This window comes from Petromyzon marinus, chromosome 41 (assembly GCF_048934315.1).
Source record: "Petromyzon marinus isolate PM22_M1 ecotype Great Lakes invasive population chromosome 41, UKy_Petmar_22M1.pri1.0, whole genome shotgun sequence".
Lineage (NCBI taxonomy): Eukaryota > Metazoa > Chordata > Hyperoartia > Petromyzontiformes > Petromyzontidae > Petromyzon > Petromyzon marinus.
The window spans coordinates 4,724,712-4,749,640 of NC_133707.1; the positions used below are offsets into that span (position 1 = coordinate 4,724,712).

A 24,929-nucleotide genomic window follows, 5' to 3' on the forward strand; every position below is an offset into this window, starting at 1 on the left:
CACCAGGCGTCAGGGTCGAGATCGAATCCACGACCTCCTGCACACCAGGTAAGGTAGTCAACATCTCTCCAACGCGGCGTCCCCAATAAGAATACGTCGCTGCGTCTTCCAAGCGAGATCATTTCACTTAAAAACTTTAAATGTTGTTCCTTCTCAAGTTCCTTTGATTTCCAGACACGTGCAACACATTACATTAAAATAACCAAATCTAAGCAATGCAGGACCCTCCTGGAAAGTACTGAGATTCAGTGAGACTTTCAGAACCAATCATGAATTTATACTGGAGGAATCCGATGAGCTATAAAGCTCGTTTTCACATGTCCAGTCGGGGCGGGTAAGAACGTCAACAACAACAGTGCAAAAACATGATAGGAGTGCAAAGTACAGGAAAGGTAAACAAACCACCCAAACACAAACAAATACAACACTAAACCATCTCCATCCTACCAGACAAAGCCAACTGAGGTATTAACGTATTGTTCAAAAGCGACCTGGCCACAAATGACAGCTCAACAAAGTGGCCTTATCATTTGTGGCATTTATAGCAGCTAAATAATCTAAAGAGGCAAGATTATTCTAAATAATGGAGGGGGCAAACCGGACGAGCCGGAGACATCCCACGTGGAGAGACACCGCAAAGTCCAAATATACAGCAGCAGTCGTCAGAGTTGGGATAGAACCCACGACCTCCTGTATACCTGGCGAGATAGTTAACATCTCATAGCCACCCCTTGGCGCTCCCCTTAAATAAATACAAATATATAAGTTCAAATTGTATAATTAATTTTCCCAAACTTCGGAAAGGCATAACAAATATAGGGGAAAAAAACATCAAGACAACACAAAGTCCATTAATAAAAAAATGTACATTAAAATGTAACTCTCAATGCATTGTTTCAACATTGCATTTACAAATCACATTGGAAAATGTGATAACGAATATCGTAGAATGGCATTCTTTAATCGATAACGCGGAACGTGCGATTCCATTCTCTAATCGATAACGCGTAACGCGCGATGCGATTCTTTAATCGATAACGAACATCGTACAATGCCATTCTTGAATACCGTGCGATACGATTCTTTAACCTGTAACGACTAAGGAATCGATCACGCGCAGCCCCCCCCGCCGTCAAGTGTTGTTGTTTTCTTGCGCCGCTGCCGCATCACGTGAGCGGCCGTCGCCGGCGATTAGAATCCCCAGCGCGGATAGGGGTGGCCACGTTCAGTGAAGGGAGGGGGAAGGACAGGGGAGTAAGGGGGGGAGTGGGAAGGGGAGGGGGGGAGTGGGAAGGGGAGGGGGGGAGGAGGGGGGAGGAGGGGGGGAGTGGGGAGTGGGCTGGGGAGGGGGGGAGGAGGGGGATGGGGAGGGGGGGAGGAGGGGGAGGAGGGGGAATGGGTTCCGTCGGCCTATCCGCTCTACGCAATCCAAACAGCTGGGAGCGCATCACGTGGTGTGACGGGGGCCCCGGCCCCGAGCCATGGAGGCGATCGGCACCGACGAGGAGGACGCTGGCGGCGCTGGGCCGAGCGGGGACCAGACGGCGGATCGGGACCCCGACTCCAACCGGGACCCCGACTCCAACCGGGACTCGTGCAACTCCGAGGACACCCAGAGCCGGGGAGCAATAGCCGGGATGGCCACGGTCGAGTCGCAGCCCGCGTCGTCGCGATCTCCGTCGTCGTCGTTGTTGTCGTCGTCTTCCTCATCATCATCTTCGTCGGCCTCATCGTCGTCAACGTCGTCAACATCTGCAGGCGCTGTTGAGGGCGCCGGCCGTGCTGACGCCGTCTCGTCGCCGCCGCCGTCTGCCTTCGTTCCCCGGGGCTCCCCTCCTTCGCCTGCTCCCCTCCTCGCCGCCGCCGCCGCCGTGCCCAACCACGGCCCTCGGCCTTCGGCAGGGATCCGTAAGTGGTTCGAGTCTCAACCCGGTTCGATGGCTTTTCTCCCGCCTGGCAGTCGAATGTTCAAACATAGCCGGTTGTTTAGATGTCTTGACTGCTGTGTGCGTGTGTATAATAATGTAGCATCTCCACACTCGCAAATGCCAAGTGGTCAACAACAAACGACGCTGCTGAAGGTGTCCCAGAGAGGTCGGTACGCGTGTGGGTTGTTAAAGAGCTTCACAGCTCGTCTTGATTCCTCGAGCGTCGATGCAGATTCTGATTTACGGAATACTTGTACGTTCGTTGTTATCGATCGAGGTGCTGACTTGCAGGGCGGGGTGGGGATGACCACGGGAGTAGGGAATGTCACATTGGAGGGCGGTGCGAGATGTCGACTGCCTCACCTGGTGTACAGGAGGTCGTGGGTTCGATCCCAACCCTAATGCCTGCTGTGTATTTGGAGTTTACGTGTCTCTCCCTCATCATCATCACGGTGGCTATGAGATGTTAACTACCTCGCCTGATGTACAGGAGGTCGTGGGTTCCCGACCCTGAAGCCTGCTGCTGTATATTTGGAGTTGGCGTGTCTCATCATCACCACGGTGGCTAGGAGATGTTAACTACTTCGCCTGGTGTACAGGAGGTCGTGGGTTCCCAACCCTGAAGCCTGCTGCTGTACATTCGGAGTTGACGTCTCTCATCATCACGGTGGCTATGAGATGTTAACAACTTCGCCTGGTATACACGAGGTCGTGGGTTCGATCCCGACCCTGAAGCCTGCTGCTGTATATTTGGAGTTGGCGTGTCTCATCATCACCACGGTGGCTAGGAGATGTTAACTACTTCGCCTGGTGTACAGGAGGTCGTGGGTTCCCAACCCTGAAGCCTGCAGCTGTATATTCGGAGTTGACGTCTCTCTCTCTCTCACCGTGGTCGCGTGGATTTTTTTTTCCGGGTCCTCCGGGGGCTTTTCCCCGCCGCGTTTCGAATCAACAACGTGCGTCTTTAAGAGTATTTGGCTGCTTTAAATGTGTACATGATAATAAGCCACTTCGTTGAGCGATCGTTTGTCATAGCCAGGTCGCTTCTGAGAAAGAGCTGTACAGCTCAGTGGGGCCTTTCCTTAGTGGGGGAAAAAAAAAGTTTTAGTTTAACAATTGGACAGAGAAGTGAGGTGACCTGCAGTGCGTAAATGGTTTCCTTCGACATTTGAGTGAAATACCCAGAACTCGATGAGGCGATTCCGAATCAAACACATCGACATTCGTACCACCCGTGTTTTCGCGGTTGTGCCGCTGCTGCTTCTTCAGCGCGTGGAGCGAAACGTCGGACTTGATTCTTAACAAACAGCCCGGGAAGGGCACGTGGGAGAGAGCGAATTGACACAATTAGTAATAACCGCAAACTAGAAAGCACAAGTTGCGTGAAAATCAATTGCATTATGTCCAGCCTTTGTGCACAGTAGCATTAGATTGCTTTGTGTTGCATTGCCTCGACCGGTTGTAATCCAAATGTCTTGAAGTAAAAATCCATCTTTTATATTCAACACGTCAAATGGGAACCCCCCCGACTACGTCAACTGGATTGTGGACAGTTACACCCATTGGGCAAACCCCATCCACAATATATCTTCGTCATCCTTTTAATGCACAAGTATAAAGACTCATTAATTGGCTGAATACGACTGATTGTATCGTTGGCACCGGCTCACTAGAGTGCTGCCTTCCAGCGTATCTGCTGTGGTTCCTTGGCAAATCGTGAGATGCAATTTGCACGACAGTCGACGGATCTATAAAACTAAAACATTCATATATGCGGGTGTCGATTTTTAAAGGGAAGATACAGCAAATATGTCCATTTTATACGTTTTTGTGGGTTAGATAACGTAAATATAAACGTGTCATTAAACCCGCCACCACCCCACACAACCAGTTAGTAACGACACATACACATTTATATGTACGCGATCTAACCCAAAAGATGTATATATTATGGATGGTATTGGTCGCGAAAGCCTACGTGTTAAACTGACAGCAATCTGAATTTTTACGAAAGAAGTATTCTCTAGTGTAACAAGTAGGCTTTCGCGACCAATATTATGCATAATAGAGGTTTTTGGGGGTTTGATCGCGTAAATATAAATGTGTCGTGAAACCCGCCACCACAGAACGTACCAATTCGTTCCTAGTGAGTAGTTATCCACATACTCCCGGAGCCCTTTCATTAATCCATCGCTGGATGCAGACATTCCCCATGCCATGTCAGGCAGTGGAAGTTGTTTGATCATCATATTCCACCGTTCTGGTCAGTACCATTTGGTGAAGGCAGAGAGCATCATAGAATACGAATATTTATTTATACTGGAGGAATCCGATGAGCTATAAAGCACTTAAATTTCGATTTAAAGCTTTCGTGACTGCAAGGATTCATCTTCTTTGGTTCTTTCGGTAAAGTCACGTAGAATGAGAATAAAATAATAAATTGATCAAATAACACAAAATTCTCACGAAGTTTCGGCCACAACACAAGCGGCCTTCATCAGGTGAAGGGACGAGACTGTCTGGAGGACAGTGAGAATTTTATTGTTTTATTTTATTTTATCAATTTATTATTTTATTCTCATTCTACGTGACTTTACCGAAAGAACCAAAGAATATAAAGCACTTTTTCACAGATGTACTGTAGGGGCAGGTAAGAAGGTTACAACAATGGATGCATGTAACTGCAGTACAACAATGGATTTTTTTTGCACTGATGGGGTGCAGCAGTAGCGAAATGTTAACTCCTTCGCCTGGCATACATGAGGTCGTGGGTTCGATCCCGACCCTGACGCCTGCTGTATATTTTGAGTATGCATGTTCTCCCCGTGGTCGCGTGGACTTTTCTCCGGGTCCTCCACATTTAGAAACCGTTTAGAGTATTTGGCCGAAACACATTTCCACATGATAAGCTACTTCTTTGAGCTATCATTTGTGGCCAGGTCGCTAACTGAAAGAGCTATATACAGCTCAGTGGGCCTTACTTGGTAAAATATAAACAAATTGTTTAGTTTTTTATTTAGTTAGAGTACATTGCAAGCTCTCCTGAAAAGCTGCATTGAAGTAATTTTTGTGGTAATAATAGTGTTTGTGTGCACACACACTAGTTTTCAGGTGGAAGTCACCACACACATTAGGTGTCAAGTATACTTGGTCTGTAAGGAGGCTTGCAAGAATTCGGTGACATCATTGGGGCCCTGCAACTGCTGCAGCTCCTAGACCTCAGGGCTCAGAAAATAGCAGCAGCCCAAACTTGCCCACTGACAAACGCGGAACCTGTGTGACAACATCAAGCTGTAACATAGAGAAGGGACAGATTAGTGTGTTAACAGCCGAGTGCTTTGAGTGGCGGATTTGTGGCAGAAAGACGCCACGTGGTTCCGCAAAAATAATATTGACTTGACTAGGCACGGTGGCTATGCACTCCTATGATCCAGCGATTTAGAGGCAAGGATCGGTGGATTATGCAGAGACTGGAAGACCCCTACCCAACCTCCTTGTCCACTTGGTGGTAAGAGCATCGCAGGATGTATAGCAGATGCGAAGTCTTAGGACCAGAGTAGTTAGACAGGAAATGGATTGAGTTGATGCGCAGTGGATTGCTGCTTCAGTGCCTCTGTTGGGTTTTCAGAGTTCACATTAGTTCACTACCCTTTGGTCTCGCATAGAGGCTAATAGACTCCTTAGAGACCCACAGGCTCACATAGAGTTCACAGTGGTTCAACGCTGTGTAGTTGATGGTTTGGCCATTGTTTCTGCAATCGCACACCATGCTTTCTTGGAATTTCTACTTGTGAAGGTAGTAGTGGTCGGATCTGGCTTGAGATTTACGGTTTCAATTTCATGCAGTTCATTGTTTTCCAGGTAGAGTGAATCCCAGGGGTTCCTTTTGCGGGATCAGTGATGGCAGGCAGGTGGTAGTACAGCAAAAAAGGTTCCTGGGATATCTGTGTATTTTAATAAAAACACCATGCAACAATGTGTGTGTGTGTACGTTGAATTTCTTTCGCACCGTACGTAGCCATCCATGCTAATCGGAGGTGCGAAAAACAATGTGTACAGCATGGTCCGAAGTTCGCTACGGCTCCTGACTCTTACCACACCCCGTGCATTGACAATGTCACGTGGCCGGGCATTCTCGTTTTTCGTGCCCTTCCAGTGACACGCGCGCGTGTTCTCGTGTTTTGTCGCGCAGGATTCCGAGACCCCATGACCCTGGAGAGGCTAAACCTCATGAACATGGCCAAGCTGAGCATCAAAAGTAAGAGCACGCGAGGCGGCTGGGTGGCTCGTGATGTTCGCGTATCCTATCTGCCGAAACCTCCCCCCCCCCCCCCCCAGCGAGTTGGATACACAACATTGTGTTGTGTTTAAAATTCCTATCCGACTCCAAAATGTAATCACTTTTTAAGTGCACTTGGTATTCATGCAAGGCTATCACGGCGGCGTTATGTTTCACGGACTGGTATCGACTGCATTAGTTTAGTGACAAAAAGGTTCCCTACCCCCTGTTATGAGATCACAGACTAAAGGGGGTCGCAGCATAGACTGGCTGTGTCTGCAGGAATTTTACTAAATAACTTGGCCGGCCGCAAATGGCGTTCATAAATGATTTGCGGATAATTCACCCATTGTTGGTGGCACTCTGCTGCATGTGACCCGGTGGTTAAACAGCTCTGTTTACCACTTGCCATCCATATCCCCAGGGGCCACACACAGAGCGGAGTGGGGCACTGGGAGGAGGAGGAGGAAACCCGGAGTGTCAAGGGATATTTGAGCTAATAGAACAAGAACTCTCCACGTTCATCGCGAATTTGGTTGAGCCCGGTTGGGATTTGGATAAGAGACTGCCTCTTGGACTACCAGGTGTTGTAGGCTTTGGCTGCTGTGTGGGCAGTAACAGATACTTGCATCAATCTGTGCGGAGTGATGTGTTACCCCATACCAGTGTGCATGGGTTCTCTCCATGTACTTTTGATTTCCTCACACATGAAGTCAAGCAGGTATTTATGAAAATGGTCAAACATCTCAATGCAGGACCCTTCTGAAAAAGAGGCTTGAATCTCAGTGAGGCTTGCCTGCCTAAATTAGGTCAGAAGACAGGGCTCGGTCAACAATAGGGGCGCCACGGTGGCGAGATGTTAACTACCTCGCCGGGTTCGATCCTGACTCTGACGCCTGTATAATTGGAGTTTGCATGTTCTCCCTGTGGTCGTGTGAATTTCTCTCCGGGTCCTCCGTTTACTTCAACATGCGTTTAGAATATTTGGCTGCAATACATTTCCACGTGATAAGCCACTTAATTAAACTATCATTTGTGGCCAGGTCGCGTCTGAAAAAACCTACATAGCTCAGTGGGCCTTACCTGGTAAAATAAAAAATAGTTTTAAATAGTTTAAATAGGGAAGGGGACAGAGTTTCAAACGAAAGTGGCTTCATTTTGTAACAATGACAACAATAAACACAATCGGTGTACGTGTCAATTGATGAATACGAAACAATTGAATTGAGAGCGTATTTCAAAGCCAGTTCGACCCCTACACACAGCTTCGCTTTCAGGCAGGGTTAGGAAACCAACAGCACATAGGCCAGATAAGGCCCGGAAAGTAATTTTGTATGACCCCTGATCACATGAAAAGGGACAGTTAATTCTGATAGCTCTGCATTAGGCATGTGATGTTTAAAACGCACGGTGATTCGATGAATTGTATGGTGAAACAAGGTGTGGTAATGGCCTTCATGTGGCAGTGGCCTGGCAAAGGGCGGTTTGCTTTATTAATACAGTAAAACCTTGGATTGCGAGCATGATGCGTTCCGGAAACGTGTTTGTAATACAAATTACTCGTATATCAAAGCACTCGTATATCAGTTGTGATCACGTGACGCTGATCTGCCAAAGCGTATATAGCAGACAAAGCGTATACGTACTACTCGTATTGCAAGACCTCGCTCGTTTATCAACTAAAAATGTATTAAATAATTTTGCTCGCCTTGCAAAACACTCGCAGACCAAGTTACTCGCAATGCAAGGTTTTACTGTATATTGTTTTTCATGGGTCCTCACATGACCAGTCAAATCGGAGCGTGCCGTGCGGTTTGAACGTTTTCGTGTGCCATTTGATTCAATTGCTGACAATTACAGAGGGAAAAAAGTATTTGATCCCCTGCTGATTTTGTACGTTTTCCCACTGACAAAGAAATGATCAGTCTATAATTTTAATGGTAGGTTTATTTTAACAGTGAGAGACAGAATAACAACAAAAAATCCAGAAAAACGCATGTCAAAAATGTAATAAATTGTTTTCATTTTAATGAGGGAAATAAGTATTTGACTCCCTCTCAATCAGAAAGATTTCTGGCTCCCAGGTGTCTTTTATACAGGTAACGAGCTGAGTTTAGGAGCACACTCTTAAAGGGAGTGCTCCTAATCTCAGCTTGTTACCTGTACAAAAGACACCTGTCCACAGAAGCAATCAATCAGTCAATCAGATTCCAAACTCTCCACCATGGCCAAGACCAAATAGCTCTCCAAGGATGTCAGGGACAAGATTGTAAACCTACACAAGGCTGGAATGGGCTACAAGACCATTGCCAAGCAGCTTGGTGAGAAGGTGACAACAGTTGGTGCGATTCAATTTTGATTTAAAGCTTTCGTGACTGCAGTAATTCATATTCTTAGTTTTTTCGGTAAAAAAAACAAGAATATAGTTGGTGCGATTATTCGCAAATGGAAGAAACACAAAAGAACTGTCAATCTCTCTCGGCCTGGGGCTCCATGCAAGATCTCACCTCGTGGAGTTGCAATTATCATGAGAACGGTGAGGCATCAGCCCAGAACTACACGGGAGGATCTTGTCAATGATCTCAAGGCAGCTGGGACCATAGTCACCAAGAAAATAATTGGTAACACTACGCCGTGAAGGACTGAAATCCTGCAGCGCCCGCAAGGTCCCCCTGCTCAAGAAAGCACATATACATGCTCGTCTGAAGTTTGCCAATGAACATCTGAATGATTCAGAGGACAACTGGGTGAAAGTGTTGTGGTTAGATGAGACCAAAATAGAGCTCTTTGGCATCAACTCAACTCGTCGTGTTTGGAGGAGGAGGAATGCTGCCTATGACCCCAAGATCACCATCCCCACCGTCAAATATGGAGGTGGAAACATTATGCTTTGGGGTGTTTTTCTGCTAAGGGGACAGGACAACTTCACCGCATCAAAGGGACGATGAACGGGGCCATGTACCGTCAAATCTTGGGTGAGAACCTCCTTCCCTCAGCCAGGGCATTGAAAATGGGTCGTGGATGGGTATTCCAGCATGACAATGACCCAAAACACACGGCCAAGGCAACAAAGGAGTGGCTCAAGAAGAAGCACATTAAGGTCCTGGAGTGGCCTAGCCAGTCTCCAGACCTTAATCCCATAGAAAATATGTGGAGGGAGCTGAAAGTTCAAGTTGCCAAACGTCAGCCTCGAAACCTTAATGACTTGGAGAAGATCTGCAAAGAGGAGTGGGACAAAATCCCTCCTGAGATGTGTGCAAACCTGGTGGCCAACTACAAGAAACGTCTGACCTCTGTGATTGTCAACAAGGGTTTTGCCACCAAATACTAAGTCATGTTTTGCAGAGGGGTCAAATACTTACTTCCCTCATTAAAATGCAAATCAATTTATAACATTTTTGACATGCGTTTTTCTGGATTTTTGTTGTTATTCTGTCTCTCACTGTTCAAATAAACCTACCATTAAAATTATAGACTGATCATTTCTTTATCAGTGGGCAAACGTACAAAATCAGCAGGGGATTAAATACTTTTTTCCCTCACTTTATTTTTTGGAGTCGATAATCGATTCCGTGTAAAGGACTGTTGGAAAAACTCTTCAATCTAACAACAACCCTGTGGTTAACCTATGAATCGGTGCATTGTTGTCTTTTCGATTGACTTTGCTTTACCCCTCTGTCCCTCGACCCCCACACCCTAGGCCTGATTGAGGCGGCGTTGGCACTTGGCAGGAGCCTCGACTCGGACTACGCGCCACTCCAGCAGTTCTTCGTCATCTTGGAGCACTGCCTGAAGCACGGCCTCAAAGGCGAGCGCGCATGCCCGCCCCCATGACTACGGCGAGGCCGAGTCTATCCGCAGAACAATGAGGCCTGCGATAACTTCCTTCCACTGAGGCTGTACAGCCTGATCACGTGGCCCGCACTTTGGCCCAAACCAGAGAGATGGCATTGTGACGGTGATCGATGCTGCTGATGATGTAGCCGATGGCGATGTTGCCGTTGGTGCTGACGGCGATTGTGGTATGTATGTATGTACGGGCAGTCCTCGGGTTACGAACCTAATTCGTTCCTGAGACCAGTCCGTAAGTCGAGCGGTTCGTAAGTCAGAACACAAAAATGCACTGTATTTAAATGCCCATACGGTCATAACTAAGAAGACACATTTGCGTGTAACTGTAAAAAGATACTGTATGGTAGGAACATAAATAGGAAAAAAAACAGTTTTACTTCACTTACCTTGAGTCCTGATAATAGCTTGTCGTCCCAAGGGGTGCAATGAGTTACCACAATTGCACACACACAGACGCACACACAGGGCATGCGCGCATGCGCTCGCACACAGACACACACAAAGACACAAACACCCCAACGACAACGATCCCCCGTGTAGCCTTAACAGGCTGTTGGGGTAAGTGCTGTGAGCGAGTAGCACCTATGAAGGCCGGCACGGCACACGATGAGGTGGGTGGCCAACACCACGCCTGGCCGCCTTTGTCTCCCCAGTGGCGATGCTTACACACCACACCAGGTGCTTGTGTTGGCCGTGAGCAAGAATCAAACTCGGGTCGCTGTTTTCTTAGCGCAGCGCGCTATCCGCGACGCTACCATGCCCCACACACACATGTACACATGCGCACGCACGCAAACATTCTCTCCGAGCATGAGGCCTACTCATGCTCGGAGAGCATGAGTAGGCCTCACGCTTCTCTGAAAAAAATAGTTCCATGGTTCAGTTTGCAATTGAGAGTTTGCATTTTAAGTCGATGTAATCTTTTTTTTATATTTTATAGAAGCTGCTTCGTAAGTACGAGCGTTCATGTGTACGGGCGTTCGTAAGTCGAGGACTCCCTTACGTTGAACTTATTTCACACCGTACGTAGCCAACCGTGCTAATTAGAAGGTGCGATGTTGATGTTGCTTCGATCGCCACGTAACGTCATCTTGTCGCGCGGCTTCAGAATGTACAGTTTATTATCACGTTGGACAGACGCGCGTTCAAAATCTGCGCGCAAATCCCGTGCCCTTGATTTAATTATTTCTTCCTTGTTTTACTAACGTTTGCGCCGTGCCGTGCTTTTGACAGTGAAGAAATCTTTCCTGGGCCAGAGCAAGTCCTTCTGGGGGCCCCTGGAGCTGGTGGAGAGGCTCTGCCCTGAAGCGGCCGAGATCGCCGTCAGCGTCCGTGACCTCCCCGGGTTAAAGTGCGTGCTGCTTCAAATAATCATTATAACAACTTTAAATTTCGATTTAAAGCTTTCGTGACTGCAGGGATTCATATTCTTGGTTCTTTCGGTAAAGTCACGTAGAAGGGAAATAATAAAAAGAAAACAATACAATTATCACGACGTTTCGATTGCAACACAAGCAATCTTCATCAGGTGTGAAAACCACAGCAAGAAATTTTTGAAAAAAGTGGCGGTTTTTTCTTAATGTTGAGAAAAAAAACGCCACTTTGAGAATGAAATTCACGGGAAAAATAACCGTGGCAGTAATGATGGAAGAGTGACAAGGAGGTGACTGACTCACCGATGAGCGAGTGACTTGAGCGAATCGGTGACGGTGCCGGATCATAAATTTTGACGGGCTGGACCATCCATCACCGAGACTGCTTTACGTCAAATCCCATCGAGTGCGGTGGTCGATGGGTGGGATGCAGAGCGTCTTCGTTGTCTGCGTCGCTGTTCTTTGGGAGCAGGACTCCAGTCGGCAGGGGCCGGGCGTGGCTGCGACTCGCCCTCATGCAGAAAACGCTCTCCGACTACATGAAGGCTCTTGTCGCGCGCAAGGACTTGCTCAGGTGACCCGCCTCTCTTCCCGTCGCTCTGTTCGACAACGATGAAAACCCGTTGGCATTTTAATCAGCTCTCGATTACCCAGGGTGACACTGCCCATCAGTCGCGTGTTTGCCACTTACTGCAAAGAGCAAGTCCAGCGGCCGCCCTGAACGTTGCTACCTGAGTTTCATTCCCAGGCAGTGGCTAACATCAGTGGCGAATGATATCTGAACTGGCTCTGGGAACCATTTTTGCCAATCAACCTGCACTCATCAGCGTGAAGTACGGTCAAACAACTCCCGACGACTGACAGTGAACCGACAAAGTGCTGTAAAATAGCACTTTTTTCTATGGTTAAATGTGGTTACTTTTCTGATTGTAGAATGTGTCATTTGTGTTTGATTGTGTGTGTGTGTGTGTGCGCGTGTGCTGCAGTGAGTTTTACGAGCCTGGTTCACTGATGCTGGAGGAGGAAGGAGCGGTGATATCGGGGATGATGGTCGGACTCAACGTCCTTGATGCCAACCTGTGTATGAAGGGAGAGGACCTTGACACACAGGTCTCACACACACAACAAAGACATTGATCCCCCGTATAGCCTGAGCAGACTGTTGGGGCAAGGGCTGTTAGCGAGCGCCTATGAAGGCTGGCACGGCACATGAGGGGGTGGGTGGCCAGCACCATGCCCAGCTGCCATTGTCTCCCCAGTGGTGATGTTTACACACCACACCAGGTATTCATTTGAGGCTGAGCCGACCTAGGGGAGGCCCATCACCGGTTAAGCTAATTGTCACTGGTGTTGACGTGAGTCGGAATCGAGGTCGGGTCGCCGGGTTCGTAGCGCAGCACGCTAACCGCTACACTACCACTACCGCTACACACAAAGACACACACAAATATACATGTACACTCACATTATACAAAGATTAAGACAAAGATTCCCCCGGATAGCTTTTACAGGCTGGAACAAGTGCTGTATGTACGTATGTTGAACTTCTTTCGCACGTAGCCAACCCTGCTAATCACAGGAGTGTGGGGGAAAGACTAAACTAAATACAAAAAGCTGTTGTAAAGAAACGAGTTTCAATCTAGATTTAAAAGTGCAAAGCTCCAGTGGCTTCCTAATATCGGAAGGAAGAGCGTTCCAGACGGCCGCATAAGCGCATTTGAAAGCGCGTAGATGCACAAGTGCTGTTCGTGAGCGGCTATGAAGGCTGGCACAGCGTACGAGGAGGTGATGTTGCTCGGACCACGCCCGGCCACCTGTGTTCACACACACCAGGTACAGGTTTAAGGCGAAGTTGACGTAGGGGAGGCTCAGGACCAGTTCAGATGCCACTCGCCACTGGTGTTTCGCCACGGCCTGGAATCGGAACGCGATCAACTGGGGCTTGTAGCGCAGTGTCCTAACCACAACGGAACCGCTGCCCAAACACAGACAATGTACAGCATGATGCAAGTGAGACACAAAGGTCAACTGTGGATGACCTGTGAAATTAACTTGTCTTTTTTGTTGTTGACACTCAGGTGGGAATTATAGATTTCACCATGTACCTGAAAGATGGATCAAGCAGCGATGATAATGGGTGAGCACATGTACCTGATTTACCATGTGTGTGTGTGCGTGTTTTTATACTTTTTTTACCATATTCTCCAAATTATTATGTGCACTCATGACCTGTATTGCCACCACAGCGACTTTCACCGTTGTATGTATGACCGCTCGACCATCATATAGCAGCTGGTCATACATAGTAGACTCATATCACATACCAGCTGCCAGTAGGCTCGATTCACATACCAGCTGCCAATAGACTCATCACATACCAGCTTCCAGTAGGCCCAAATAACATATTAGCTTCCGGTAGGTTCGAACCACATACACGTTGCCAGTAGACTCGCACCACATACCTGCCGACAGTAGCCTCCAATTGCGTAAAGTTTTACCACCACGGAACCCCTCGGCTCACCTCTGGATAGCGCGCGGCCCCCAGCTTTCGGGTCGCAACGACCGTGCACAACATCGGCAGCTGCTGAGGCTGCGAGTGGCTCCGTTGTTCATAAGCAATTGGCCTTGCTGTTCGTTTTGAATTCCAGAAACGCCAACATGACTGCCGTGCTGGATCAGAAAAACTACCTGGAGGAGCTGAACAGGGGATTGAAGTAAGACACTGTTCCCTCCTGCGCAATCTTACAGCCGCCTCGGATAGCACTTGGTTCACAAAAATAGTCGTTGTTACGCTCGTTCGCCCAGTAAAGCCTCGCCAAGCCTCAGGGCCCTCTTTCTTTAGGGTCCTGCCAAGTACGAAATTAAACATTTTTTTTTAGTTTTCCAGGTAAGGCCCACTGAGCTACGTAGCTCTTTTTCAGAAGCGACCCGGCCACAAATGATAGCGCAACGAAGCGGCTTATCATCGCATGGAAATGTATCGCAGGCAAAATACTCGAAGCGCATGTTTCTGTGGAGCGGTGATTGCTTTGCATAATCCCAATTGAGTCACTTGCGGGTAACTCGGCGGGTTGATGAAGTCGGAAGGGGGGGTGGGGCGGGGGGTAGGGGGGGCCCTTGGTGGGTGAAGTGAGGTGGGGGGGGAGGCGGGGGGTTGGTCCTGGGACCACTTTAGATATCACTCGGCCTCAATGGAACCGTAGTTTGGGATCCCGACTCTTAGTATCCCAGTGCCCAACCTGCGCGCCACCACCCCCACTTGCGTAATCATACACGCGGCAATGTTTGCAGCACCGCTTGAGTTTGCACGACGGAAAAACAGACGCACGCTTGCAGTGAGGGAGTGGTCACATGGTCTTCAGGGCAGTCACATGGTCCCTTGGGCCTGTGCAGGGCCGTTTGGTAATTTGCAGCTCTAAACTAGATTGTGTTGGTTTTTTGTTGTTGTAATTTTGTACGTTTTTGAAAGATTCTCATTCAGAAACTATCGGACTTAAAGACCAAGTCTTTATTAGTCCAACAGTATCATCGCAACTTAAAGCTTTCGTGACTACAGGATTTATATTCTTTGGGTCTTTCTGTAAAGTCATGTAGATAGGTTATTTTCTTTGAACCTATCTACATAATGGACATCAGGGGACCTCTTTTGCCAGTGTCAAAATATGAGAATAGGTTTTTCCCCTTTTTTCAGAGGACGCCTCTTGGCATCCTCTGGTCTAACACCGTTTGAAACGAGGCTCAAAAGAAAGCTGTCTCTGGTGTGGACCAATCAGTTTCAAAGACAATGCATATATTGTCAGAGTGTTTTTTGTTTGCATTCTGACCACAAGTATTGTGGTTAATGCAGAAATGGTTCCTTGTAAAAGGTTTCAGTTTGGTGTTTTAACAACTTAACACCTGTTTTGTTGCCAGGAAAAAAGGGGAAAACCCTATTCTCTATCTACGTAACTTTACCGAAAGACCCAAAGAATAGAGTCATCGCAGTTAAAATGCAAGGCTCTTGTTAATGCGTACCACATAAGTAAGGGCTATACATCGTAGCATTTTTGTTTTAATCATCACGACAAGATAAGAGTTGCATCTTCCTTCAAGTCGAGATGGGGCAGGAGGTTTTGCGCGTTGGGATGAAATAAAAATCCACCGTGGTCACAATCTCACTTTTGTTCAGCGTCTCCTTGGGAAACCTGCAGTTGAAAGTGGAAATCCTGGAGAAAGTCAACAAGACCATGGTGGAGGAGGTGAGTCATCGTAACGGCAGCCGCGCCGGCTTCCCCCCCCCCCCCCCCCGTGTGTACTGCCCAGCACGTGGGGTGTGCTGCTTGTGACGCATGCTGCTTGTGCCGCGTGTGATGTGTGCCGCGTGTGGCATGTACCCTGCTTGAAACGTGCTGCGCGTGACACGCGTGACACGTTGCTGCTTGTGCCATGTGACCTGTGGGACGCATGCCACGTGTGCCATGTGTGCCGCTTGTGCCATGTGCCCTGTGGGACGCGTGCTGCGCGACAGCTCGCCGCGGTGAAGCGTAACGAGTCGGAGCTGAGGACCGAGGCGGAGAAGCTGCGCTCGGAGAACGCCACGCTCGTGGAGAGCACGCACCGCAAAATGGAGGCACGCCGTCGCACGAATACGATTGGTCCATTGAAAGATGTTTCGCATTTGTCCGTCGTTTCGCTTTGTAACTCGAAAACGGTGTCGTTACAAGTATGAGCATTCTGCAAAAATAGCGCTTGCCCCAATGGTGTACGCCACCTGCGCGGAGGATCTTTTTACATGCTTATCAGTCTGTGCACCGCGTGCTTGTACTTACGGAGACGCCGCTTGCGTGTGTGTGTGCGGGCAGGCAGTACGAGTGGACATGGACACGGAGCTGCAGACGTACCGGCACTCGCGCCAGGGTCTGGACGAGCTGTACAGCGAGGCTCGCAAGCAGCTTCGCGAGGAGTCCCAGCTGCGCCTGGTACTTGCGCGTGCGCAGACATTGAGAGAAATTAAAAAAATTTTTTTACCGTTCTGATAACTGACAGGCTTAGTGCTCAAGTAATACACTGTTTTTAACTGCCTGCCTATACAGGTCACCATACGTCGATGGTGATTAACTGTGAGCAGACAATAGGAGGTATTGCGATTTCTTCCACCCAAAAACGGCAGCATGTACAGGCATGGTGTGCATGCATAATGTATGTAGATTACCCTATGCCTAACCGGTAATGGATAGCCATTGTAATTGATATGCATTCATTAACTCCCCCCATCTCAGGCCTTCGCACCTGATTGGCTCACGAGTGACGACATCACATCTATCCCTGGCTGTCTGCCTGATGATGTTGGTTGTAATTACCGGCGAAACGTCATACTCGAATTCTAAATGTTGTGGGTTTACTCTCCAACACATCGGTGTGCTGTACTAGTAACGAATTTTGGGGTCATCCTGGATTCAAAACTAAAATTTGAAGATCACATTGCTTCCCCCCTATGTTCCGTTTGGAATTTATAAAAGCTACCATACTGCCTCTACTTGATTACTGTGACATCGTATATAAATCAGCCCCCAGCACTGTACTGAAGAAGCTTGACTCAATTTATCACTCGGCCCTAAGATTTGCATTGAACTGCCCATATAGGACTCACCACTGTTATCTCTACATTGGGTCAAACGTAACATCTCTTAATGTTCGACGGCTTATGCACCAGATCTTATTTATTCACGATGTACTTACAAAAAAATCCGCAGACTACCTGCTGGATCTCCTCTGTTTCGAAGAACAAATGTGACCTAAGGACTTCACTCATTTACCAGCTTCACATTCCCTATTGCCGTACAAATACTGGAGGAAGGGCCTTTGCTATTGAGTCCCCCAGAGTCTAGAATGTAATTGCCAATAAACTTCAACTTGAATTACGACCTATGAGATATCCACTCAAAACTGCTCTAGAGGAATTGTACACCCTTAGCTGCCACCGCTATTCAGTGGCCTAAAATCAAATGTTTTCATTCCGGATGACCGCTGCAACGTATGATCTTGTGTTTTGATTTAGTGTGCTGATCTGTAAAGGTACATTTTAAAAATGTTGATACTCCTACTGATGCTCCTGCTGTTGTGGAGTGACTCATGCAGCCAGATATGGCTGCAGGGTTTGGTGGTACATGTTGTTTATGTAGTTTATTGTGAAATTTCGGTCACAGTTCCTATGATCACTGTTACATTGCTTATGGCTTTAGTTTGTTGATTTCGAAAAGTTTTTTGGCTTGGCCATGTTTGTTGTAGTACGGAGTTAGAATGATGGCTTTAATCTAAGTTGCCTTGTGGTGGTTGTTGTTGTTGTTTGACTTGCATCCCACTGGGATTTTTGCACAGCGTTGGTGTACGGTGCTTTTTTTCTGGAAGACTTTGCAGTTTTTTCCCGGATTTTTCTGTTTGCACATAGTCACTTTAAGATGTTTTCTTGTTCATGTTTTGGTTTTTTGTTTGTTGCGGTTGCACCCGATTCAAGAGCCGATTGGCTCACAGGGCTATACCAAATGAATGAAACTGAAATTGACACGTTTTGTTTACGTGACAAACCTCACTAATTGGTTGTGTTGGGTGGTGTCGGGTTTAACGACACATATTTACGCGATCTGAACCGAAAAAACTTCTATTACAGACGCACAAAACCCGATCGTGTAACTGCTCACCCCAACACAAACCCCCCCTTTCCCCAACGGCTTAATTCTCATGATTTCAGGATTTTTACGAACCCAGGTGCTCGCTGCTGCAACTTGTGTGTGTCATCTGTAGGGAGCAGTAGTGTAGCAGTTAGCAAGCTGCACTAAAAACCCGGCGACCAGAGTTCAATTCCCGCTCGCAGCCTAAAACACCAGTGACGATTATTTGAACCGGTCCTGGGCCTCCCCTAGGTTGAGTCGGCCTCAAATGAGTACCTGGTGCGATGTGTAAACATCACCACTGGGGAGACAAAGGGCTTGGTGCTGGCCACCCACTCGCTCGTCTACGGTGCAGGCCTTCATATGTGCTTGCCCCAACAGTCTGTTAAGGCTATACGGGGGGTCTTTGTCTTTGTCGTCGACAGGAGGTGGAGAACGAGTTGGAGCTCCAGATCTCCATGAAGCAGGAGATGGAGATGGCCATGCGTCTGCTGGAGAAGGACGTGCACGAGAAGCAGGACGCCCTCGTTTCGCTGCGCGAACAGCTGCAGGAGGTCAAGGACATCAACATGGACATCTCGCACAAAGCGCAGGCATGCTCGCTCACTCGCGCTCTTGCTCACTCCTAAATGCCCGCTCACGCTCTCGCTCGCTCGCTCGCTCACTCACGCTCTCGCTCGCTCCTAAATGCCCGGTCATGCTCTCGCTCGCTCACTCACGCTCTCACTCACTCCTAAATGCCTGCTCTCGCTCGCTCACTCACGCTCTCGCTCACTCCTGAATGCCCGCTCACGCTCTCGCTCGCTCGTTCTCGCTCTCGCTCACTCCTAAATGCACGCTCTCGCTCGCTCACTCACGCTCTCGCTCACTCCTAAATGCCCGGTCATGCTCTCGCTCGCTCCCGAATTGCTTTTGCTCGCTGTCTCACGCTCTCACTCGCTCTCTCAAGTGCCGTCTCACGCTCTCGTTAGCTCACGCTCTTGTTCGTTCGTTCCCGAAATCTCTCGCTCGCTCACGCCCTCACCTGCTCGCTGACGCTGTCGCCCGCTCACACTCTTGCTCGCTAACCCTCTCGCTTGCTCGCTCCTCCACGTCTCACGTGCAGCATGGCAGGCGCACGGCTGTTCATCACGTGCTGTAAACAATTCTTAACATTTCAAATTGAATAAGAAACTCCTCAGACAGAAGAGTGCCTATTATTACTCTTGTTTGTTCCCAGCCTGCACACACTTGTCATCTTGCAACCGGCCGAGCCTCAGTAACACCTGGGTTATCCCAGGTTGTCTCATATCCAAGCATCGACCAGGCTGAAATCTGCTTAGGGTCCGAGATCTGACGGGAGCTAACGCGTTCAGGGTTATTTGGATTATCGATGGTGGCTGACCGCCCGACCGCCCATTCCCTTTGCACCGCAGAGTGCGGAGACGCTGCTCAAGCAGAAGATGGAAGGCGTCCGTGGTCTGGAGGAGAGGAACGGACAAATGACCGCGACCGTCAAACAGCTGGAGCAGAAGTGAGTGGTGTCAGAGCGGGACGAAGTGTCACAGGTCCAGGGGCCCGCATATAATGCGTTGGACCAGGGCACCATGTCAGACCCCCACCACTGACCATCCCCACCCCGTATGTGAACCTACTCCTGTCGTTTTGCTTCGTCCGATGGACTTGAAACCCCCGTGAGTGATTGGCGAACCTCCCCCTACCGCCCGCCGCAGGCTGCGTCAGAGTGAGCGGGAGAGACAGACGGCAGAGGAGGATGGGCGGAGGTTCCGGCAGGACTTCGGAGAGAAGATCGGAGGCCTGCAGAGACAGTTGGATGAGAGAGACAAGCAGCGGTGAGCAGTGCCAACATACAAAGATCCCCGTATAGCCTTAACAGACTATTGGGGCAAGCACCTATGAAGGCCAGAACGGCACACCATGGGGTGGGAGTCGACCTAGGGGAGGAGGCCCATGACCGGTTCAGATAATCGTCACTTGTTTTGGCCATCAGCGGGAATCGTACTTGGGTCGCCGGGTTCGTAGCGCAGCGTGCTAACCGCTACACTCGCGTGTACATTCGGACATCTCTTTTTTAACCAATTCACTGACCCCTGAATTAAACTGTCGACTATTTTATTATACTACGTAACGCCCACTGAGCTATATAGCTGTTTTTCATAAGCAACCTGGCGATCACAAATGATAGCTCAACGAAGTGGCTTATCATGTGATAATGTATAGCAGCCACATGCTCTAAACGCTTGATGTTGATTCTAAATGTGGAGGGAAAAACCGGACGACCTGGAGAAAAATCCACGTGACCACGGGGGACTGAGACACGTAGACTCCAAATATACAGGTGTCAGGGTCTGGATCGAACCCACAGCCTCCTGTAAACCAGGCAAGGCAATTAACATCTCGCCACCGTGGCGCCCTAAAACCACCCCCACCTCCTCCTCGCTCTGCTGCCGTCGCCCCTTCCCACCCACCCTCTCGCTCCGCCGCCGGCCAGGGCCCAGTTGGAGGCCGACCTCAAGATCGAGCGCGAGTGGCGGCAGGCCCTGCAGAAGGAGCTCCAGCGGGAGAAGGAGGCCGCGGCGACGCTGCAGGCCGAGCTGCGAACCTTGCAGGGCGTCAAGCAGGTGCCGCCCCCGCCGGGCACCGGCCACGCGGCGAGGACGCGGCCGGAGCGCTCCGCCGTCGTGCGGCCGTCGTGAATGGGAAGACGCGCGCGGCTGTCGTTAATCGGCAGGGTGGGCCATGGTTTCATTCCCAACTGGGTGGGGGGGGGGGGTGGGTGCCCTTATTCTGTGTGCAGTTTGTATGCGCTCGACCCCTTTTCTGCACGGGTTTCTTCCGGGTTCTGCGGTGTTCTCCCACCCTTTCGCCAACTGGTATTGACCAAAACATACGGTGAGGGGAAAAAAGTATTTGATCCCCTGCTGATTTTTGTACGTTTGCCCACTGACGAATAAATGAGCAGTCTATAATTTTAATGGTAGGTTTATTTGAACAGTGAGAGACAGAATAACAACAAAAAGTCCAGAAAAACGCATGTCAAAAATGTTATAAATTGATTTGCATTTTAATGAGGGAAATAAGTATTTGACCCCCTCTCAATCAGAAAGATTTCTGGCTCCCAGGTGTCTTTTATACAGGTAACGAGCTGAGATTAGGAGCACACTCTTAAAGGGAGTGCTCCTAATCTCAGCTTGTTACCAGTATAAAAGGCACCTGTCCACAGAAGCAATCAATCAGATTCCAAACTCTTCACCATGGCCAAGACCAAAGAGCTCTTCAAGGATGTCAGGGACAAGATTGTAGACCTACACAAGGCTGGAATGGGCTACAAGACAATTACCAAGCAGCTTGGTGAGAAGGTCACAACAGTTGGTGCGATTATTTGCAAATGTAAGAAACACGAAAGAACTGTCAATCTCCCTCGGCCTGGGGCTCCATGCAAGATCTCACCTCGTGGAGTTGCAATGATCATGAGAACTGTGAGGAATCAGCCCAGAACTACATGGGAGGATATTTTCAATGATCTCAAGGCAGCTGGGACCATAGTCACCAAGAAAACAATTGGTAATACACTACGCCGTGAAGGACTGAAATCCTGCAGCGCCCGCAAGGTCCCCCTGCTTAAGAAAGCACATATACATGCCCGTCTGAAGTTTGTCAATGAACATCTGAATGATTCGGAGGACAACTGGGTGAAAGTGTTGTGGTCAGATGAGACCAAAATGGAGCTCTTTGGCATCAACTCAACTCGCCGTGTTTGAAGGAGGAGGAATGCTGCCTATGACCCCAAGAACACCATCCCCACCGTCAAACATGGAGGTGGAAACATTATGCTTTGGGGGTGTTTTTCTGCTAAGGGGACAGGACAACTTCACCATGTCAAAGGGACGATGGACGGGGCCATGTACCGTCAAATCTTTGGTGAGAACCTCCTTCCCTCAGCCAGGGCATTGAAAATGAGTCGTGGATGGGTATTCCAGCTTGACAACGACCCAAAACACACGGCCAAGGCAACAAAGGAGTGGCTCAAGAAGAAGCACATTAAGGTCCTGGAGTGGCCTAGCCAGTCTCCAGACCTTAATCCCATAGAAAATCTGTGGAGGGAGCTGAAGGTTCGAGTTGCCAAACGTCAGCCTCAAAACCTTAATGACTTGGAGAAGATCTGCAAAGAGGAGTGGGACAAAATCCCTCCTGAGATGTGTGCAAACCTGGTGGCTAACTACAAGAAACGTCTGACCTCTGTGATTGCCAACAAGGGTTTTTCCACCAAGCACTAAGTCATGTTTTGCAGAGGGGTCAAATACTTATTTCCCTTATTTAAATGCAAATCAATTCATAACATTTTTGACATGCGTTTTTCTGGATTTTTTTTTATTATTCTGTCTCTCACTGTTCAAATAAACCTACCATTAAAATTATAGACTGATCATTTCTTTGTCAGTGGGCAAACGTACAAAATCAGCAGGGGATCAAATACTTTTTTCCCTCACTGTATCTCTGTGTATTGCCCTTTTGATTGTCTCTGTGCATCTATGTATCACATTCTTGTCTCGTCTATCTCTGCATATATTTACTTGTATTTTTTTTATCTTTGTGTTCGCATCTCTCCATCTGCCTGTGTTGTACGTCCACTGTCCACCTGAATCTCCCCGTGTCTCTCGTGTGACTGCGCACATGATCGCGTCACACTCTGTGTAATCTCTCAGTGTCTTTGTGTCGCTGTCACGCCTGTATCTCCATTTCTGTTTCCGTGTTGTGTTTCAGTGCACCTCCACCGTATCCGGTTGTGTCGCTCCATGTGACTGCGTAGCTCTCCACGTTCTCTCTTGAGTCGATCTGTGGCTCCATCTTCCTCCAACTTCACAAGACCCCAGCTAGTGAGGAGACAACTCTTTGAGCACAATTTAAAACAACAATTTAGAGTTGTGATGCACACGGTATTTGTATAGTTTTCTGCCTCATTTGTGAAAAACTCCAAAATAAAAGTGAGCCACAATCTTCCTTGAGCTGCTCCCCGTTCGTGGCCGAATCACAGTGAATGCCGCATCCCGTGTCTTGCTTTTGGCCGTCTCTACTCGCTGTAATTTCAACTCGTAAGAGAGAATGGCTTGGAGGTGCGAAGAACCGCAGACAAGCGGGGAAGACAGCCAAGCGGCGAGCCGACTCCAACAATTTCCCAAGCTCTGTGATTCCCTCTATATGAAGGGTGTTTACACATGGACAGAAACGGGAGATCCTGAAAAAACCTATTCGTGCGAGGGGGAAACACTCTATCCCATACAGATGGAGCAGGTGGAGTCACATTTCACTGTCCCACCTTTTGACAAGCCAGAATATGGCACCACAATTGTGCGATCGACCAACCCTTGCTCCCTCCACAAAGCTGGCGGCAGCAAACGAGTGGTCGCGTGCGTAGCCGCCGCCGCCGCCCTTCAGGCTCTCCCGATTCTCACCCTCTGCCCTCTCCCAGGAGCTGCAGAGGAGCCAGGAGGAGAACCGGAGGCTCAAGGGCGCGTTGGACGAGCAGGAGCAGACCCTGCAGGAGCTCGGAGGAAAGCTGAGCGAGTACGACGGGCGAGTTCACGCCGACACGACGCCAGCTCGCACCATCGGAGCCCGCGCGCATACGCACACGCATGCATAGCACATACACTTCGGTACATACACACGCAATCATGTACACATATTGTACACATGCACATATTGTACGCATACATGACATAAAAGACAAAGATCCCCCATATAGCCTTAACAGACTGTTAAGGCAAGCGCTGTTAATGAGGACCCATGAAGCCCGGCACGGCACACGATGGGCTCGGTGGTCAACACCACGCCTGGCCGCCTTTGTTTTCCGAGTGGCGATGTTTACTACACAACTCACCATGTACTCAATTGAGGCAGAGTCGACTTAGGGGAGGCCCAGGACTGGTTCCGATAATCGTCACTGGTGTTGGCCGTGAGCGGGAATCGAACTCTGGTCGCCGGGTTCGTAGCGCAGTTCAGCGTGCTAACTGCTACACTACCGCACACGTATGCACACACTTTCAAAGGAACTTCCCGCCAGCGAACTTAAAACGTTGGTTTTTGCAAACTACGTTACAGGCTGCCCGTGCCAGGCCACAGCGAGTAAGATTTGTACATTCAAATCTAAGAAACCAGGCAACGTTATCTGCACTCTTGTAAGCTCGCCGTCTAAAGTAACCGCGAATATTCTGCCCGGTTGTAACGCGTCTCGCCGCTCTGCCTTTTCCCGTAAACTTCACGTTTAGATCAAAGTTGAAGATGGAAGACATCAAGGAGGTTAACAAGGCACTTCAGGTGAGTCGATCTCACCTCACAGGGTCCTTTAATGACAGATCAGGATCGCCCTTTCAAGAAGTATTTTTTCGTAATTGATATTCCTTGCTGACGATGTATCCGCATTGATTCGTGAATGCCAACATCGGGAGGGGTGAATGGCTACATGGGGAGTTTTTTGGGACGGGCCGATTATCGAACAAGGACGTACCGATGTAGGCATGCGACTTTAATTGTTTCAGGGTCAGGTGTGGCTGAAGGACCAGGACGCCACGAACTGCAAGCTCTGCGAAAAGGAATTCTCCATCTCTCGGCGCAAGGTAAATCATTCTTACGGTGCGGGGCATTAGATCGGAACCGGTTCCAGGCCGTCTCCCCCTTTCCTTCACCGACCCATGCTTTACTAGTGCGGTGGTTTCGTTTGGTCAAATAACTCCCACAGACCTGCCCTCCTGCAGCAGTGGATTGAAAGGAGGCTTTTTATATTATTCTGGCACATTTTTACGAACGAATGTCTCACCGAGTCCCATGACTGCTGCCAAGTTTTTTTTTA

The 24,929-nt window shown here is 48.8% G+C and overlaps 1 protein-coding gene across 3 annotated transcripts in view; it reads left to right on the forward strand.

Moving 5' to 3' along the window:
* Positions 1-1,414: 1,414 nt before the first annotated feature.
* RUFY2 (RUN and FYVE domain containing 2) overlaps positions 1,415-24,929 on the forward strand; it is a 28,198-nt gene continuing 4,683 nt past the window's right edge. Inside the window, exons 1-18 of one of the 3 annotated variants that reach the window (XM_032969060.2) lie at positions 1,415-1,908; positions 6,121-6,186; positions 9,908-10,015; positions 11,293-11,410; positions 11,905-12,006; positions 12,419-12,542; positions 13,511-13,569; positions 14,081-14,146; positions 15,601-15,670; positions 15,940-16,041; positions 16,274-16,390; positions 18,505-18,672; positions 19,495-19,592; positions 19,792-19,911; positions 20,571-20,700; positions 23,550-23,644; positions 24,349-24,397; positions 24,619-24,696. In XM_032969060.2, the coding sequence (XP_032824951.2) occupies positions 1,482-1,908; positions 6,121-6,186; positions 9,908-10,015; positions 11,293-11,410; positions 11,905-12,006; positions 12,419-12,542; positions 13,511-13,569; positions 14,081-14,146; positions 15,601-15,670; positions 15,940-16,041; positions 16,274-16,390; positions 18,505-18,672; positions 19,495-19,592; positions 19,792-19,911; positions 20,571-20,700; positions 23,550-23,644; positions 24,349-24,397; positions 24,619-24,696 (2,097 nt within the window). In that variant the 5' untranslated portion in view covers positions 1,415-1,481. Of the gene's footprint in view, positions 1,909-6,120; positions 6,187-9,907; positions 10,016-11,292; positions 11,411-11,904; positions 12,007-12,418; positions 12,543-13,510; positions 13,570-14,080; positions 14,147-15,600; positions 15,671-15,939; positions 16,042-16,273; positions 16,391-18,504; positions 18,673-19,494; positions 19,593-19,791; positions 19,912-20,570; positions 20,701-23,549; positions 23,654-24,348; positions 24,398-24,618; positions 24,697-24,929 lie in introns of all 3 variants that reach the window. The other 2 variants (XM_032969061.2, XM_032969059.2) reach the window with 2 other exon arrangements.